The sequence below is a fragment of the Tympanuchus pallidicinctus genome, unplaced genomic scaffold (assembly GCF_026119805.1).
Source record: "Tympanuchus pallidicinctus isolate F22 unplaced genomic scaffold, pur_lepc_1.0 scaffold4, whole genome shotgun sequence".
In the NCBI taxonomy this organism is placed as follows: Eukaryota; Metazoa; Chordata; class Aves; order Galliformes; family Phasianidae; genus Tympanuchus; species Tympanuchus pallidicinctus.
Genome location: NW_026294758.1, coordinates 40,249,062 through 40,267,959, shown reverse-complemented (window position 1 = coordinate 40,267,959; position 18,898 = coordinate 40,249,062). Strand labels below are relative to the sequence as shown.

Genomic DNA, 18,898 nt, shown 5'->3' with positions numbered 1-18,898 from the left:
ATCCTAAATTCAAGAATTAATGTAAAGGATTGTAAAGAAATGTATTGTGACTTATTAATTACACTTATTGCATTGGGATCCTCAGTAACAGATTTGTTTCAGATGATAGAACTGAATAACTTACTATTTTTTATTTGCTCTTTCATGATATTTTACTCGTTCATTTGAAAATTGTATATTTCATTTGTTTTCAGATGTCCTGTGAACTCCTATTCCCCATAACCAGCTCTTATTGTTCATTATACACTACTTGGAAGATTTTAGAGCTCATGAAAGAGAAGTCAGCAGTTACTGACTGGTTATCTTCAGTGAGGTCATTGCTGCCTGTTACAACTCAAGTCCCTACCCATGTTTTTCTGCTACTTGCTTATCTATTGATCCAAGAAAAGGGAGACTGTCTTCGTGATGTACTGCAGACTACTACAGAGGTAGCCAAAGCTGATTGTTCTCAGGTAAAAACTTAGTATTATTGTATTTTCTTACAGGAATTGGGGTGGATTCCCTACCTCAAAAGGTTCAAGTCTGCCATAGCTTCCTGCTGTCAGGTCCAACTGGTCATGAAATTGAGCATGCACTCCCAGTAGCTACACACAGAAGGCACGTGTGTGCATCACAGATCTGTGGCTGTATGTATGTAATGCAGACACGCTGTGCACTCTCATGAACTTCAGCAGCACTAGTGGCTTTATTTTGCTCCCGTTTCCTGCTGAGCACATTGGCTGTCAGCTAATAAGGAATTCATGCACATTGTGTATGTATGTGTAGTGTGTCTCTTTCCAGCAGCAGGTCTCAGACTCTCAGGCACACACAGCTGACCTCTGAATCCATCTCCCCAGTTGCTGGCATCTGGACATAAGAGCCCATGTGGCTGCAGCTCAATTACAGTTGCTGGTACAGACTGCCTTCCAACCAAGCACACTACCCTGGCAATACACGTACATATACATGTGTATCTTCAGCCGTGCACTTAATGTATGTATGTTCACACCGTGTACTTGACACACACAGCTCACCAGACCACTCCTAGACTTTGTCTGGCTTTTCAACTTGTAGAATTTTTTGCGGTGTGCAGTAACATGGGCATTATAAGGAAAAAAAACTGCTTTGCTTAGTGATATTACCTCATAAGGATGGAATAAGACACCAACAAGTTGAAGAAAGTCTACTGAACTGTTTCTGGCTTTTGAAGGACCTTCATCCTATAAGTTACAGGAGAACCACCAAGTCACTTGTGATGTTTGTTGTATTACATAGTCAGTACAGTCTTAGTCTCATTCACTATTGAATCCTAGTCAGATTTATGCAGTATGCTTATGTTTGTGCATAACTTAGGTAAATGCAGATATATGGCTTTTTAGTGTAGATAAATAGGTAGATTAGAAATCACCAAACAGAAATAATCATCTTGTAAAATGAAAAAAAAAATGTGGGCAAGGGAGAAGTGATGTTTTGAGTGTCAAATATATCATAAGGACAAGTTTTATTTGCTTCAGTTTTCTAATTGCTTTCTTTTTCAAATAGCTTTCACACTTAGCACAAAAGTTGCAAAAAATTACAGCTTATGAGTATGCACTTAATGCCTTAGAGCACCAAGAACTGCAGGTCTGGGATGTGCTTGCTATTGAACATCTACTGAACTGCTGTGCTAAAACAGAATCACTATGCAGTGCTTATGGAGATACCTGTAATTCCTAAGCTGGAGATGTCTTTTTAACTTGATGCCTTTAACTTGAAGCTTCACCTTCTTTGGGTTGCTCACTGATAGCTTTCTTAAATATGCCTTGTAAATTCTCTGTCAAGCTTTCCTTCATTTTGTTGTTTTCTTGTATGGGTGTGTTTCATCTCCAACAGGATTGAAACAGATTTGGGAGCATGTGATTTCTTTTTTTTTTTTCTACCATTGTTCGAACTTTTTTGCATTTTTTAACTTGTATCAAATTTATAGCATTATACTACTTCTGTGTTGTAATTAATCTTGGTGGGCACTAATTATCTTATTTCAGGGCTTACAAGTTAATTAATAGTTTTTTGTGTCATGATCCTTGAAATTCAGTAACTTTAAAGGCTGATAATTTTATGGTTTTTTTTATTATTATTATTAGATCTTATTTGAAAAGTAATTTTGGCTCCGATACAGACACACACTAACAGATTAAAAGGTCTGGTTTTCAGTCTGGAAAAAATTGCAGGCTTTTGCTGTGGAATTTCTTTACAAGGAGAGTGGTTAGGCCCTGGAACGGGCTGCCTAAGGAGGTTGTGGATGCCCCGTCCTTGGACGTGTTCAAGGCCAGGTTGGACGGGGTCCTGGGCAACCTGATCTGAATGTGTACGTTTGGTGGCCCTGCTGGGCAGGGGGGTTGGAACTACATGATCCTTGAGGTCCCTTCCAACCCGGGTGATTCTGTGATTCTGTAATTACTCACCAGAACTGTAAGCATTATGTGGGAATAGAAGAATATATGGAATGTATTTATTTACATGAGCTGTAAGATCACCACTGTGGTGGGGAGAAAAAAATAAATAAATTGTATTTAAATCCTAGCTAAACCAACTTAAAGCCTTTAGATGTATTGTTCTGCAGTGTAGCTGGGTTTCTGAGTAGTGAGTAACCTCCAAATACGTTTAACTCATGGCATTTCCTTCTGCAGCTTGGAGAAACAGACACGATCATTTAAAGGGACTAATTAAAAAGGAAGGTTTATGTAGGTTTATGTTCTAAAATGTTTTGTTGTGGTGTCTGTAGCTATAGCATTGACTTTTCTTTTTGGTTTGAAAGTAAACAATGGATGCAGCTTATTAGCAAGAGGTAAAGTTAAAATTGCATACTAGTAACTCCAACACAGTTGTGACACTTCCAACCACAAGTAGCCATCCATTATATTGAAAAGGGTTATTGGCTAATCTGCTGTTTTAGTATACAAGTGTAGTATGTGAGTTAATTAGGGAGATGTTTAGCTTCCTTCATTTTATTGTATTTTGGAGTTCCTGTTTTGTCCTGTACATACTGCTGTTATTAAACTAATGCTAGTAAGGTAGTATTTCATCTTAGTGAATATAAAGATGGATGCAGATTCAAAATACTGTTGTACAAAGCCTGAATCTCAGTATTGATATTTGCTGAACTCTTCAAGAAACCTGCTAGACTGCATAATTAATGCTTCCAGTTCAAAATAGGAATGGGACCTAGCTCTTGGATAGTTTTATTTTTGAAATATTGTTTGTGTGCTTGGTATACTCCTTAAATCATGTGTAGAAGAGCTGCCCTGGGTTACAGGTCTGAAGTGGATATAAGACACTTGCTGCAAGGTAGGCGTCACTCCTCAAAGTTAAGTACCAGGCAGAAACATACTAAATGAAGTTGTTTATTGTTTTGGGTTTTTTTTCCCCTTTGTTTTTCCCTCCCTCCTTCCTTCTCTCCCTCCCTCTTTCCCTTCTTTCTTCCCTTCTTCCTTCCTTCCTTTCTTCCTCCCTTCCTCCCTTCCTTTCTCCATTTCATGATTCTTTTTTATAACGATTGTTACTTTCTTTCATAGGGATGGAATCTTTCTATAAAAGTACAGATGTAAAATCCTTCTGTTGTAGCCCTGTACTTTTTCATTCCAGAGGACAGCTCAGTAACATAAAACAGAATAATTAAAAAACAAGAAAAAAAAAAGGAGTAATTACAAAGGACACAAGCACATCAGTATTTTATAGCATTGTTCTTAGAACAAAAGATTTTTTTCGCAGACAGCATATACCTGAAGCTCGTTTTTTGCTGTTCTGTGTAATGATTGACTTCCTTTTAATTTGTCATAGGTTTTTTTTTTTTTTTTTTTTTGCCTCTCTATTTCAATGAAAATACCAATTCTACATCTTATTTAAAAACTTGTAGCAAGACATTCTGGATCACAAAGGCTCTGTCTATGACAGGAAGAAATATGCGTGGAGTTTTTTAAAGTGGTAAAATTCCAAGTAACTTATTCAAAGAGTGCAGTTTCCCAAAGGACAGTAGTGTTGCTTCTGGTCACTAGGTAGAATAGCATGCCAGTATTTTCTGAATGAGGATGGTGTCAAGCTTATTCACTGAGTTGTTGCTTAATTATTTTCAATCAAGTAGAAATCCTCAGGACTTAACAGGTGGCTTTGCATGTTGTAAGTTAGAATATTAAGAATGGATTTTCTGTGGTGGCAGGTTTAAATTAAGTCCTTAGAAGTGCAGGTTAGTTTTCTGGAGGATGTAGTTTTATCTGAGTCATCCAGTTCACAGCTATAAGAAGCCTTTGTAGATTACAAAATCACAGAATGCTTGAGGTCAAGAAGGGACCCTGGACATCATGTGGTCCAACAAACCTCTTCAAGCAGAGTCACGTAGTACAGCTTGCCCAGCTGAGTCAGTATGTCATTTGAGTATTCAAATGCATGGAATCTTCACAACTTCTCTAGGCAACCTGTATCAGTGCTCAGTTAGCCTCGCAGGGAAAAAAAAACTGTTTCTTGTTGTTCAGACAGAGCATCCTGCATTTCAGTTTGTGCCTGTTGCTTCTTGTCCTGTCATTGTGCACCATTAAAATAGACCTCGCTCCATTTTCATTGCATCCTTCTTTCAGGAATTCATGTACATTGATATCATCTGCTTTCAGCCCTTAGTTCCCTAGGCTACTACTTGTCCAAGCTTTCTCAGCCTTTCTGTGTGTGAAGGATATTCCAATTTCTCAATCATATTTGTGGCCTTTCACTGTACTCCAGTATGGAGTATGGAACAGGACCATAGAATCATTTAGGTTGGAAAAAAACTTCTGTACTGAATCTAACCATGAACTTGACCTCTACCAAGTCCCATCACTAAACTACATCCCTTCATGCCATATCCACACAACTGTGAAATACCTCCAGGGAGGGGTGCTCCACCGCTTCCCTGAGCAGCCTGTTCTAGTGCTTGACAACCTTCTCTGTGATTATTCTCCTAACATCCAATTTCTGAACTTCCGTGATGCATCTTGAAGCCGTTTCCTCACATTTTATCGCTTGCCATCTAAGAAAAGAGATTGACCCTCCTTTCTGATAACTCCTTTCAGGTCATTTTAGAGAGCATTGAAGTCTTGCCTTCTTAGCCTTCTTTCACTTCAGCCATTCAGACTCAAGAAGTGTCCTCACGTGGAACTTCATGGGATTCAACAAATACAAGTGCAAAGTTGCCACGTGGGTAGTGGCAACCCCCACAGTCAGCATAAGTGAGGGGATGTAAGAATAGTGTGCAAGCCTGCTGAGAAGGACTTGCAAGGTACTGGTGGATGGCAGGCTGGACATGAGCCAGCACCATGCCCTCACAGCCCTGAAAGCCATCTGTATCCCGGGTCACATCAAAAGAAGTGTGGTCAGCAGATTTAAGGGAGGAGACCCTGCCCCTCTGCTCTGCACTAGTGAGACTTGACCTGGAATTCTCAGCACAGGGGCGACCTGTTGGATCTGTTGGGGCATGTCCAAAGAAAGGCCGCAAAAATGATCCAAGGGATGAACGCTTCCCCTATGAGGACAAGCTGACAGAGCTGGGGCTGTTCTGTCTGGAGAAGACCGCAGGAAGACCTGAAAGCAGACTTTCAATATCTACAGGGGGCTCTCTGAGAAAGAAGGGGAAAGGCTCTTTAGCAGAATATGCTGTGGTATGGAAGGGTATATGGTTTCAAACTAAAAGAGTGGAGGTTTAGATTGGGTATAAGGAAAAAGACTTTTACAGTGAAGGCAGTGAGGCACTGGAACAAGTTGCCCAGTGAGAAAGTGGATGCCTTGTTCCTGGGGGTAGTCAAAGCAAGGCTGGACCAGGCTCTGACCAACCTGATTGAGCTGTGGATGTCCCTGTTCACTGCAGGGGGATTGGGTTGGATGACCTTTAAAGGTTTTTTCCGACTCTCAGGATTCTGTGATTCTTTCAAGCTGTGGTGATCTGTCTACATCAGAACTAAGAGGCCTTTCATAGTGGTGAAAAAGTCCTTCCTGGCAATGGAAAAAACGACTTCTGACCAGATGCAATTATAAGGGATAGTTGAAACTTCATCATATTTTTTTGTTTCCATATGAATTAGAAATTGTTTAAAATGCAAAACTTAAGCCATCGTTTGTTGATTGCCTCTAACCACGTCACATTTCATTTGTTGTCAGGGACTGCAAGTGATGAACTCTGGTCTTAGAAATACCTTACTGAAAAATAGGTTAAGTTTTCAGATTTTTTTTAGTAGTACTATATAAACCAATCAGAATAATTAGCAATATAGCTGCTGCTTTGCTGGAAAATATTTGGTAAGTCAGAGAGAAGGTGTTTCCCTTCTCAGTCCTTACTAATATTTGGGTCTCCTTGGCTGCACTTTCTGGAGTTAGCACTATCTGCAGCAATACCACATTCTAAATATATGTATACATATATGTGTGTATATGTATATATATATATAATGTTTAAAAGGATCTTAATGCTTTTAAAAGCGGAAGGTATGGTCTGGCTTAGTTCAATTTGGGATTACCTGGTATCTGTCATGACCCTGACAAAGTTATTTTAGTTCTGTTTTTGCTCAATGAGTCCACAGAGTTACTGCTATACTGCACTGCAATGAAAAGGTTATGTTGTTTCTTGCAGGTGTAGCGGTCTCCTAAGACAGGAGGAATTTTTCTCACAGTTGAAGTATTTAATGGGAGACAGCTAAACTCATGCATAGGGGGAATAATATTCTGATAAAGGAAAATGCAAGGACTGTGTGGTGACAACTGTCAGTACATGGCAGAAGAGTGCTTCAGGAACTGCTATATTTCTTTCTATTTTATTCCATCCGTATAAATAAATGATGGTTTGTAAGGAATGGGGAAAGTAAGTGGTAGAAGAGTGCTTAGAATGCTTTAGTATTAAGAGAAAAGCTAATCACAACAAAATAGTGAAGAGTTTTGAGTTTTCCTTTTCTTGGGCACTTGCCAAGGGATACTGTGAAAGGTAACATGAAGCATAGTAATTTGGCCATTCTGAATAGCAGGAGAGTCAGAGGTAAGAAGTAAGATGAAGAGATAAGCATCAAAGTTAAACAGCCACCTTTATTAACTTGAATCTGTTCATTTGGTATTAACACTTGAGCATCCAGTTTCAGTGCAAACATGTGAAATGTAAAGAAGGGCTAGTCAAGTAAATACAGATACACTATGAATTCCACATCTTTAATTCATGATCAAAAAAACTTAGACAAACAGACCTCAGAGTTTAAGATTGCAGAAGGTAAATGAAGTGTTTACAGGACAGAATAAAAAAAGTGTGAGCTTTGCAGACAACCTGTAGAATACCTCTTGCGCTACAGTGGGATATATAAAAGTGCAAAGGCATCACAGAGAGGGTCATAATATAAAAATAACTGTGTGTTGCTTTTCTTGTTGGTGGTTTTTATCTTTTTTAAGTGGTCAGTGTAATCTGTAATACTGCTGCTAGTGATATTCTGTTTTGTGGCTTAGATGATTAGTGTTGATAGCTATGAATAATGAATATGAATATGAATAACTGGAAAAGCCAGAAGTGATTGCAAAATTAGAAAAATTGTGTTTCAAGACAAAATGGAATCAGAAAAGGAAAATATGTATTTAGAACCTTATCCGTTGTTTTTGCGAACGGGTTCACTGCTACATAGCAGAGTTCACAAACAGAATCTCCATTTCCCTACTGGATATTGTTTTTATATGGAGTCCATAATCTTAGGAATAAATTAATGGAGCATTTCAGAAACAGATCTAGGCTTAAAAATAGTATATAACTTCTTTTACAGACATTATTCCAGTTATGCCTTGTTTCTGTTTTACCTTTCTCTTTCTATGAAGCCTACAGAGGACATCTGTATATGTATCTCCTCCTTCCTCACTAAGTAGTGGCGTGGAATCCGTTTTGTGATGCATGATGAGGCTCTGGGCAGCCTGGTCTGGTGGTTGGCGACTGGTTATGGCAGGGGGGTTGAAACTAGATGATCATTGTAGTCCTTTTCAACCCAGGTGATTCTGTGATTATGATGAGCAGTTGTATTAAATCTGTTTCTAGCTGATTCATTTTGGAGTCATGCTCTGAAATACTGGAAGAAAGTCCAAAAATCTTTTTAAAAGCTTGGTGAATTAAAAGTAGTATGTTCGCTTTTAGATTGTTTTAAAGTAAATCACTGCAAAGGCTGCACTGACACATGCTGTTTATTAAATACTTAATATATAATCAGATGAATTTTCTTGTGCAAAAACAACAAAATTACAGTATGTGCTTACCCACTGCACTTCAGGAGAAGAAATTAAATCTTCTCACTGACAGGTTACTGGTGTGAATAGTAACACAAGTTTGATTAAGATTATTAATGACATTCTAAAGGATGTTTATTCTTTCGTGGTCTTTCAATGGCTGGAATGAAACAATGTAGGAAAGTCAATCTAAGGATGCATTATTTCATTTACATTTTTATTCAGAAGGAGACCATGTTTAAGAATGTGTTGAAATGGTTTGGGCTTGCTCGTGCGGTACCTGGCCATATTGTTGGAAGTCTGATTACGTTATCTTCAGACAGCATCTGTTAGGGAAATACTGTGTTGTAGTCTGATCTTATGGACAGATTCTTCATTGTCAGAGCTGACTGATTAAGATCCTGGTGGAGTACACGTAATGTTTCAATACCTAGCATGCATCTTCTTAAAAAGTGCTTCTGTTTTTTGAGAAGGATATTTTTACAGCCTTTATTATTAAAAATTTATCTTCAGTTGTGCACTGAAATGAATGAACCAGTTTTACAGGTGTTTGTATTGTTCCATATTTTTGTCCTGTGACCTGGAGCAAGAAATACCAGTGTGCTGAATGCTGATGAAAACCTAGTCACTGCACTGTCTTGCCTGCTGGAGAACTCAACTGGTGCTGCCTCCTTACTAAAGTTCAGCCCTACATATTCCAGAAATAAAACATGGAATACTTTGCAGTGACATAATTTGTGCCTTTTTGGTTCACTTTTTCTGAGTTGCCTGTAATGCTCTCTTAATGTCAAAATTGACTCAAAACTGCCTCCAAGATAGGAGTTAAGCCAAAGTATGTGAGGCATGAGTTAATAAGTGATACTCTGTTTTTAGTATGTAAAATGGAGATAGCATTACTGATATATTTGAAAAAATCTTGGGCAGAGCATTGTTTACTATTTTCTGGAGTATTTTTGTTGTATTGACAGAAGGGCTGTATAAGGGATAGTTCCCCTTCCATTGAATGCAAGAAAGTGTGAAGGAACTGAAAGGGAGAAGAATTGTTGTGTTCTATCCCCATTTTTTGAAGAAAAATTGTCCTATAAAAAGAAAAAGAAGATAATTTTTAAAAAATCAGATCACCAAACAGTCACAGTCCTGTTAACAGATGAGAGTATTTTGTCTCATATGTAAGTGAGTGAAGATAGAGGCTGTTGGCATACATAGGCATGATTTTTGAGATGCAAATTATTATTAATAACAAACCCCAGAGTCTCGAAATCCTTTGTCAGATTGCTAAGGAGCAGCTTGACCCAATGGCTGCATCCTCCAGGAGCAGTAAGTGCAGGAGGCATTGCTGACAGGCATCGTGTCTCTCTGCCTCCGCAGCTGTTTCCTAAGTGCTGAGAGCTAGTGAATTGTTGTACTGGCTTTTTGGAGCTATTTAGCTTTTGATGAAGATTTTGTATAAATATAGCACTGAGAGTAGTCCCAGCATTGTTTATCCATTGCATGAGAGAGGGAAGAGCAATTCTGTTTTTCTCCTGATCTTGTAATGTGAACATAACTTCAGAAGGAGCACACTTGAAGGACAGAGAATTAAAGGATATATGTATCTGGCTTTTTTAGCTTTAAGTGTTTAATCATTCTCCAAGGATTCTGTGTATTGAACTTAGTGTAGAATGAATTTCTTAACCATAAAGATAATGTGATTTGAAATGAAGTTCTTGTCACAGCTGAGGTAGGATAGGCTTGGTCAGACTGACCTTAAGTGGTTTTTAAGTAAAATTAAGAATATTATTTCTTTTCAATGTCATTTATTTTGCATGTCATTCAGTCTGATTGCCACGTGCATAGACTGCTGCTGCTGAGAAAAGTGCAGGAAATAGTCTGTTGGATAGAGAACTAACTAAAGATGCAGTGGAGCATGTTAAGAATCTGCTTCTGGCAGCAGTGGTAAGAAGACAATAGGACAGAACTTAGGTAAGGAGTTTAAGTGTTACAATGACATCTGATAGCTTTATTACTGATGCAGTCTTTGCAGAGCACAGCGCAAACCACTGACAGCATTAATCAGAGATGAATATTGTTTAAAGGAACAATAGAGCTCTTGGAGTTGAATGTATTCCTTGGAGTTGAGTGTATTCCAGCTGTAAAGATGCATGCCAAATATTCTGTGTAATGTTTTCAGAAAACTGTTGTTCCCTATTCACACATGGTGCAAAAGCAGTGTGGAAGACTGCACCTCAGTGAAAGAGCATGCAATGAATCTCTCTAATAATTTGGTGACTAAAAATAATGGTGGAGGTTTCTGCCGTTAGTGTTAACAGTTGCCTCACTTAGAGGTATGTAATGTTCACCATTTGTGCATCAGCAGGGTTTTAGCTAAAGATTTAAGTAACAGTAAATCAGTGGATTAATTATTTTTTCCTTAATGCTAAAGTTACAACAGGTGCCCAGAAATAAATGCACGTATGTCTACCATACTTCTAACTTCAATTTTTTTTTCCAGTTTTTTTTTTGCATAAAAATTCTCTTTTCATAAGATTTGACTTAGCCTCAATGGATTCTTGATTTGAGGACACTGAGTGATTTTCAGGTCTTACTATACTTCATATTCTAATCAATTTATTAGCCAGTTTTAATTTTTTTCCTGTGTTTTAATGAACATCCTTTTCTCTTAGGCAGTGCTGCTGCCCTTTTCGTGTCAGTCAGGTGAGGAAATACAGCTAAACAAATGATTACTTTGGAAATAGAATGCGAATAGAAGGCAATTAATGAAATTCTGTGTTTTGAATGAAAGTTTAGTTTTCTGTTTGTCTGTATTAAGGCAAACCTTACTAGATTTTGACTGAGGCTAGAATTAATCAAACTCTGCCGCATGGTGATGGACTTGGAGTGAATTAATTCCTACACCATTGTATTTCTAAAAATACTGTCATAACAAAAACTACTTATGATGAAGGATTTATTAAGTACTGTAACAGCTTTGGATAAAGACTGGGCTTCTCAGGGGCATTTAAACTTGGAGGAATATTTTGATTAAAGCACATGTAGGAGTATAAATACAGGATAGTCTCCAGAGTCAGTGGACACAGGGATCCCACTTAATACTTGTGCCTGAATTAGCTGTTGAAATGCGTTGTGAATAAAATTGAATGAAAAGATAATGGGCTTACTATGAACAGAGAAATAAATGATACTTTGGAAAACTATGGAAGAGGGAAGAACTAGGTCCTCAGCTTAAGTCACTTAAAGTGTTGTTCCAGGGTGGTGCTGGTGGGTATACTGTGGAGTGACTCCTTTAACTACTGTGATATAAACCAGTGTAATAGATCTGAAAGCAGGGATTTAGAGGATATTTACTTGTCATATGAGAGAATCAAAGAGCTGTGATATATGTTGCTTCTCAGAGAGTGTGTTATTCTCAGAAGTTTGTTACTTCTCTTTATACCTTTGCCCATTTTTCTGTCTAATTGTTTATTCTAAATGAGATAGTTGTTTGGTTAGAGAAAGGCAAATTGATTTCAGAGAAACTTGCAAAAAGCCAGCAGCTGTTCAGGTGAAAATTAGGTGTACGGTCACTTAAATGGAAAGAATTTTATCTGTCTCATCATCTGCCTTGAATTGTTTGGTAGCTGGTGTCACTTCAGTGTTAAAAGTAGTTTGGAAATAAATTTATCCATGCCTACCAATGCCTTTGGCTGCTGTGATCTGCTGAGGCAAGGATATTAAGTTAACCAGGAGAATGTTGCTTAAGAATGCTGGTTAGAAACATTTATGTTGAGCCAAACTACTGCAGAGTACAGTATCAAATAACATCTTTTGGGTGACAGTGTTTTTTGGGGCCATCTGTTTTACCATTAACTATAAACTAATAAAGATGTTTGTTATAGATTCAGGTTTTAGGGAGAGTAAACAAAAACAGAAAACCCTACTGGAAATTAGAGATGCTCGAGCTAAAAAGGTCAATCTGTCTCTTACAGTTTTGCATATTCAGATATGTTATTCTCTGCTGCTGTGTTTTATACATGTATTGGTATGTACTGTAAGATGCATAAGGGGAGATAACAAGTATTCTTCACTTAATTATGTAAGAAACCCTGAAAATTACTATAAGTATTTCAGAATACACTGGATTTTGAAACATACAGTTCTAGCCTAAATTCTTATGAAAGCATCTGTGCAGATTTGCAATCTGTTGTTTTCATAAATGTAACAAATGTTGTGATGTGTAAGACAAAACTTAATTGAACCACTTTTTTTTTACATGAGGGTGAATTTACTGTGGAAATTTAAGAGGAAATGGGAAACTTCTTGCTATTAATACTCTCAATTTCAAGAAGTAGAGGACATATGAATAGCTGTAAACATGCAGTTTAAAGTAGCTGAGTTTTCTGTTGAATTTTAATTTCCCATATGGAATGAATTCTTCATAGATTGGTTTGTGTAAATAATCATTACACTTCCAAAAGAGAACATGGTATGGCATCACTACAGTATATGCTGTAATGAAACCTGCAGCATTTGTATTTCTTTGTGATATGGTACGTTCAAATAATATTGCATGGTGACTAAGGGATTCCTTTAGAAATTTACACATTAAGAAGATTCACGTAACAAATTGATAAGTTAGGGCTTACAGATATTACTAATATTTCTGTAATTCCATTTTCCAACTTTGAGCCAATTAATATTTGCTAATTATGAGAGTCTTTAAAAATATGCTCTACATATTTGGATCCAGATCATAATGGCATTCATTTTTACCTGTTTTTCTTGCAAATGTGAGACATTCATTAGCATTTTAGATTATTGCATTAGTTACAGCTGAACATACATAACAGTGTACTTCTAAGATGATTACATAGAAGAAATAAGTTACAAGAAATAAAAAATTAAACTGTGAAATTTTTCTTTGTTTTTATTATTACCAGAAAGCAAAATAATGCAGAAAGGTGGAAGTTCTTAATATAGGCTTACAAAGTCATTCTCTTGTATGTAAGACAATTACCAGTTGGCAACCTAATTCTGAAGTTACTTTCTTCTTTTGTTTTATTGTAGGTCCCAAGTCTTATCCCTGTTCTGATATTTATATTGGGAAGACCTTTGGAGCCTGCACTTTACAAGGATATATTGTATACTTTGCCTTCACTTGGTGTACACAAGGTCAGAATGAAAGTTCTTTGAGTCAAATGAAAACTGCATCAATAAGCAATCATTTATTTACCAAAAAAAGAAGTGATTTAGGCTGAGAAATCCATAGCTTGCTTAAAATAATAACTGACTTGCATAGGCATTACTTTGTAATATTTTGGATGGAATATGCCATTTGAGTAAGGTGAAAAGTATGATACGCTTTTTTGTCTGTAGCATATCATTATTGTTTTTAGATAGCCTAAAAAGATGTTCTTTAATTCATTGGTTTCCAGCTTCTTTCTGACGTCGCTGTTGGACAGTTTCATAACTGATAGTTGGTCCAAATAATGATTTGTAGATTTGTCAACCTTCTTGGACATTAAAAAAAAAAAACAAAACAACGCAGTAACTTTTGGTTAACAAAATCTCTTCCAGGTTTGTGTAGCTCAGATTTTACGATCCATACACATGCTGGGGAGCACACCGAAGCTTAGAGCTGTTACTTTGCGTCTGATGACGTCTTTGTGGGAAAGACAGGTTAGAAAATTCTTGCGGTGTCTCTGGGTATAACTGCAATTTGTAAACTTCATTTCTTCTAACCAGGAAAGGAAATTTGTTTTGGAGCATTGCTTCCACTAATAATCTCATTTTCAGCAATATAATTGAAATGTTGAATGTGGTGCCTTTATTGATTATGTTTTAGTGAAAATTTCAGTTATACATAATTCAGGAAAGCTAATTTTCATTTCAACAAGAAAAAATTACGATTTTTGAGAGGTGGGTTTCTGTTTAACATAACATGGTAAAAAACAAGACTTTAATAAAAAGGCAGTAACTTGCTTCTTTGTGTATGAATCAGCAATAAAGATAGCATCTGCAAAAGTTACTAAGATCTCATTACTGCATTGAACTCTGATGAAGAAAAGCAAACTATGGTATGCAGTAAAAGTAGAATTTAGAAGTCAAGTAAAACTGGTAGCAATCAAAAAATCTTGTCACCAAGATAATTTTTATGTTGAAATACTTTTAGGATCGAATTTACCCAGAATTACAGAAGTTCTTGGCAACATCTGATGTACCCTCTTTGTCAGTTGACAAGGATGCTCAATGGGAAAAAGTGATTGCTAAAGCTGCCTGTATAAGAGATATTTGTAAACAGAGGTAAGTAGAAGAGTTTGTTATCAATCTTATGTCTTCGTGTGGAAAACTTTTTCAGATAAGCTGCATAATTATTTCTAGCTAATCTGTTTGACTAATTATGGCTAATGCTATGGCTAGTATTTTTCTAGTTGTGCAAGACACTAACTCACGCACTGTTAATCTCAATTACTTACATATCATGGATTTAAAAGGATGTATAAGTAATTTTAAAGTTAGTGGAAAAGACCTATCTTCATTATAAACAAAACAACGGTCCTGCAACTGATCCAGAACATAAACCTAAAGCATACCAACTCCAAATTTTAAAAAAGAGTAATGTACCACTGGAAGAAATATCTAAGTCTTTTGATCTGTTCAAAGAAAGATTAAATACTTTTCTACAAATATTTTTTTCATCACACGCAAATTATGGGTCTTTATTCAGATCTAGTACTGGTTGTGTAACACAGTAATTAATTATAGAATTATAAAATGGCTTGGGTTGAAAAGAACCATAATGATCATTTAGTTTCAACCCCCCTGCTACGTGCAGGGTCACCAACCACCAGACCAGGCTGCCCAGAGCCACATCCAGCCTGGCCTCCAGAATGTCTCCAGGGATGGGGCATCCACAACCTCCTTGGGCAACCTGTTCCAGTGCATCACCACCTCTGTGTGAAAAACTTCCTCATAATATCTAACCTAAACCTTCCCTGTCTCATTTTAAAACCATTCCCCCTTGTCCTATCACTATCCACTCTCGTAAACAACCATCCCCCCTCCTGTTTATACTCTCCCTTCAAGTATTGGAAGGTCACAGTGAGGTCTACTTGGAGCCTTACCTTTTCTAAGCCAAACAGTCCCAGTTCCCACCTTTCTTCATAGAAGAGGTGCTCCAGCTCCCCTGATCATCTTAGTGGCCCTCCTTTGGACCCGCTCCAAGAGCTCCATGTCTTTCTTGTGCTGGGGCCCCAGGCATGGACACAGTCCTCCAGATGGGGCCTCACAAGAGCTGAGTAGAGGGGGACAATATCTCCCTCTCCCTGCTGGCCACCCCTTTTTTAATGCAGCCCAGAACACAGTTGGCCTTCTGGGCTGCAAGCACACACGTCCAGCTTCTTGTCCACTGGGACCCCCAAGTCCTTCTCCACAGGGCTGCTCTCAGGAATTTCATCTCCAAGTCTGTATAAGTACTTGGGACTGACCTAGCCCAAGTGCAGCTCCCTGCACTTGGCCTTGTTGAACCTCATTCAGTTCACTTGGGCTCACTTCTCCAGCCTGTACCGGTCCTTCTGAATAGCTTCCCTTCCCTCACATTTATCAACTGCACTGCTCAGCTTGGTGTCATCTGCAAACTTGCTGAGAGTGCACTCAATTCCATCAATGTAATCTTTTAGAATACACAACATTCTTACAAAGAGTTCCGTAGCTTATCTACTTGGTTTTTCATTGCAAGCTCTGTGCCTGCTGATCTACTTCTCTATCACTCCACCTTTAAAATTCCCAACTGCTTCATTCCATTTTTCTCCTTTGCATTCTAGTTTATTTGTTTTAGTTATCACTTTTATATAATTGATACTTAGTAAATTTTTCTGTACAGAGTACAGTTGTTTATATGTGTGAATACTGCCCTACTGCCCTATATCTTTGTGTTTTTTCCTTTAGGCCATACCAGCATGGAGCAGATATGTTGGCTGCAATTTCCCAGGTGTTGAATGAATGCACAAAACCTGATCAAGCTTCACCTGCTGCTATTGTCTTACAGGGTCTTCAGGCACTTTGTGAGGCTGAGGTAAAGTCAAATTACCTTATCAGTGTCTTGCATGTTTTGCTTGTGGGTAATGTTACTTTTCCCTCAGTTGAATTTATTTTTTTTTTCACAAATATGGCTACATAGAATTCTTCTCTCCCTGCATTACTTGACTTTTCCTGCAAAAAGTTTTACTGTTTTACTATGAATTTTCACTGCAGCAGGCAAGGTGGCTGGTTTAGAATTTAATCAGCATGATAGTTTGTGTCAGAAACATTCTTCCAGGCATTTTTCCTTCAAATTTGAAAAAGAGCAGCTGTGTGGAACATAATTTTGATTAGATGGGAAGTATGTAAATCGTTTGTCATATCTTCTTACTGGGCTGTCCTTTTGTCTTTTATTCACACAGTTCATCTGGTGTAGGGTATCAAATCACTTGTAGTGAAATCACTTGTATTATTTGTATTTTAAAATAATACTTTCATTACTAGTAATGAGGATGGGTGAGCATCAGAATGTGTTACTGTCTCCATCCTTGGCGGTTTTCAAGTTGTATTGGATAATATCCTGAACAACTGTATTTGATCTCATAGTGACTCTTCTTGAAAAGGAGGTTGAACTAGAAAACTTCTTGCCAGCTCAACCCAACTGTCAAGATCCTATGATATCCCTGAATTAGGAGCCAAGATTCCTCCTTTTCAGTGATAATCGATATGTGGTGATGCAGATGTGCTGAGAATCATCCTCTAAACAAACTGTGGACTATGTAGGCTATGTCTAAGTTAGTGAACTATCACAATCACAGAACTAATAGTACCCTACAGGAGTATGTGATTACTTGTTCACTGCCAAGCAGCGATCTTAAGTTTGTGTGCTTCCTGACTCAGTGCAATGATTACCACAGTGAAAGCGGTCCAATAAAAGAATGCAGCCATTACCGCACTGTACATGTCCAATCACGACAGCAGTTCAAGAGCAATACAGAAATGGGAAGTGTTCCATAGACATTATTATTTAATATAGTTACGTTTCACACAATAGGTATTAAGAACAATTTCAAGAATGAAAATGCTAAGCATACTATTTTAAACCCTATTCCAGCATTTTTGTGGAAGTGGTTTCTGTTTGTTCCTTCAACCTATATTTCTTTGTTTTATTGATCAAAAAGAAACCAGCATAGCAGAGGAATATAATGAACTGAAATCTTATGTGAGAACAAATTATATTGACTGAGTTTGACATATAGATGTAATTGCAAAGCTGGATGTAGTTTAAAACTACTGTATTGCAGTGTTTCTGAGGGGTTGATGCTGGGTCCGGTCTTGTTCAACATCTTCATCAGTGATCTTGATGAGGGGATATGCATGGTTCTTGATTTTATTCTGGGTAATATCTGCAAGCTGCAGAAGTCAGAGTTGGTTAGGACAAAAAAGAGAAAAAGAGATTTTCTGTTGCATATCAAGTGCTGAACGTGAAAGGGGAATGGGTTCCTCAGAGGTAACTGAATCTCATATAGATTTTGGATATGAGTGTTTAATTTTTAAAAAATGTATATATTTGAAGATCAGTTAAGCAGATACATAAAACTAAGCATATTTTTTACTGTGCTGTAACACTTTCCAGTTCGTGTTGAACTTGAATAAGAATTCTGTTCTGGTGTCTTTTTCACTGCCTGCAAACAGTTTTGGGCCACTCACTACAAGAAAGACATCGAGGCCCTGAAATATGTCCAGAGAAGGGCAGTAAAGCTGGAGCACAGGTCTTACAAGGAATAGCTGAGGGAGCTGGAATTGTTTAGTCTGGAGAAGAGGCAGCTCAGGGGTGACCTCATCACTATCTATAATTCCCTCAAAGAAGATTGTGGTGAGGGGGGACTCAGCTTCTTCTCCCATGCAGCTAGCAATAGGACTAGGGAAGAGAGAATAACTTTCTGTTTCCTAACATAACTTCAAAGTGAGATTTGAAAGGATAAATTTTTCTGAGGACTTGGAATGCAGATGACAAGACTCCAAATCCATAATTCATAGAATAAAAAGTCGTTCCATGATTTTCAGACATGTTTCACAATTTTAAGTAACGCTTGGAAGTGATATTACTGACATCTGCATTTTCTCATAGAATGATTTCATTTTCTTATTTCTGATTCATTTTTGTTTAATTATCAGCTGTTTAAAAACTGACCTGCTTAGCACAGGTCTTAGTATTGTATTATTGTTTATTTTACTTTGAGTTCTCTGCAATGATTTCTGGATTCCTGCAGTTTTATATTCTTCCTTTCTGTTCTACAAATTTATCAGGATTTATTGTGTTTGAGCATTAAGGACATTTTGTTTTGGAGCTTTCTCTGCTTTCATGCTGTTAGAATTCCATAAATAGCTTGCTGTTAAGCTAACAAATGAAGTAAAATAATTATAATGTACAAAGACAAATTATGCATCTGCATCTTTATTTGTATTGCTGCAGTTGCCCTGTTTTTCCTACAGAGGAGCTGCTTTATCTGGTAAGGGTTCATCTAGAATTATTGTATACAAGTAAATTTTTAACATGCTTGTAGGATTTTTGATCTGTTTTTTTGTTTGTTTGTTTGTTTTTAATACAACTTACATTAATTCATATTTACAGGTGATAAGAAAGAAAGCAAATTCTAGAAACAAACATTGTGCCTTGCAG

General features: G+C 37.4%; 1 protein-coding gene across 4 annotated transcripts in view; it reads left to right on the top strand.

The window, feature by feature from the left end:
- The window catches only part of FOCAD (focadhesin), a 93,933-nt gene that overhangs the window by 25,833 nt on the left and 49,202 nt on the right, over positions 1–18,898 (top strand). For all 4 annotated transcript variants that reach the window (XM_052700492.1, XM_052700490.1, XM_052700493.1 and 1 more), the window contains 5 exons: positions 195–452; positions 13,264–13,368; positions 13,774–13,875; positions 14,369–14,499; positions 16,144–16,270. In XM_052700492.1, the coding sequence (XP_052556452.1) occupies positions 195–452; positions 13,264–13,368; positions 13,774–13,875; positions 14,369–14,499; positions 16,144–16,270 (723 nt within the window). The remainder of the gene's footprint in view (positions 1–194; positions 453–13,263; positions 13,369–13,773; positions 13,876–14,368; positions 14,500–16,143; positions 16,271–18,898) is intronic.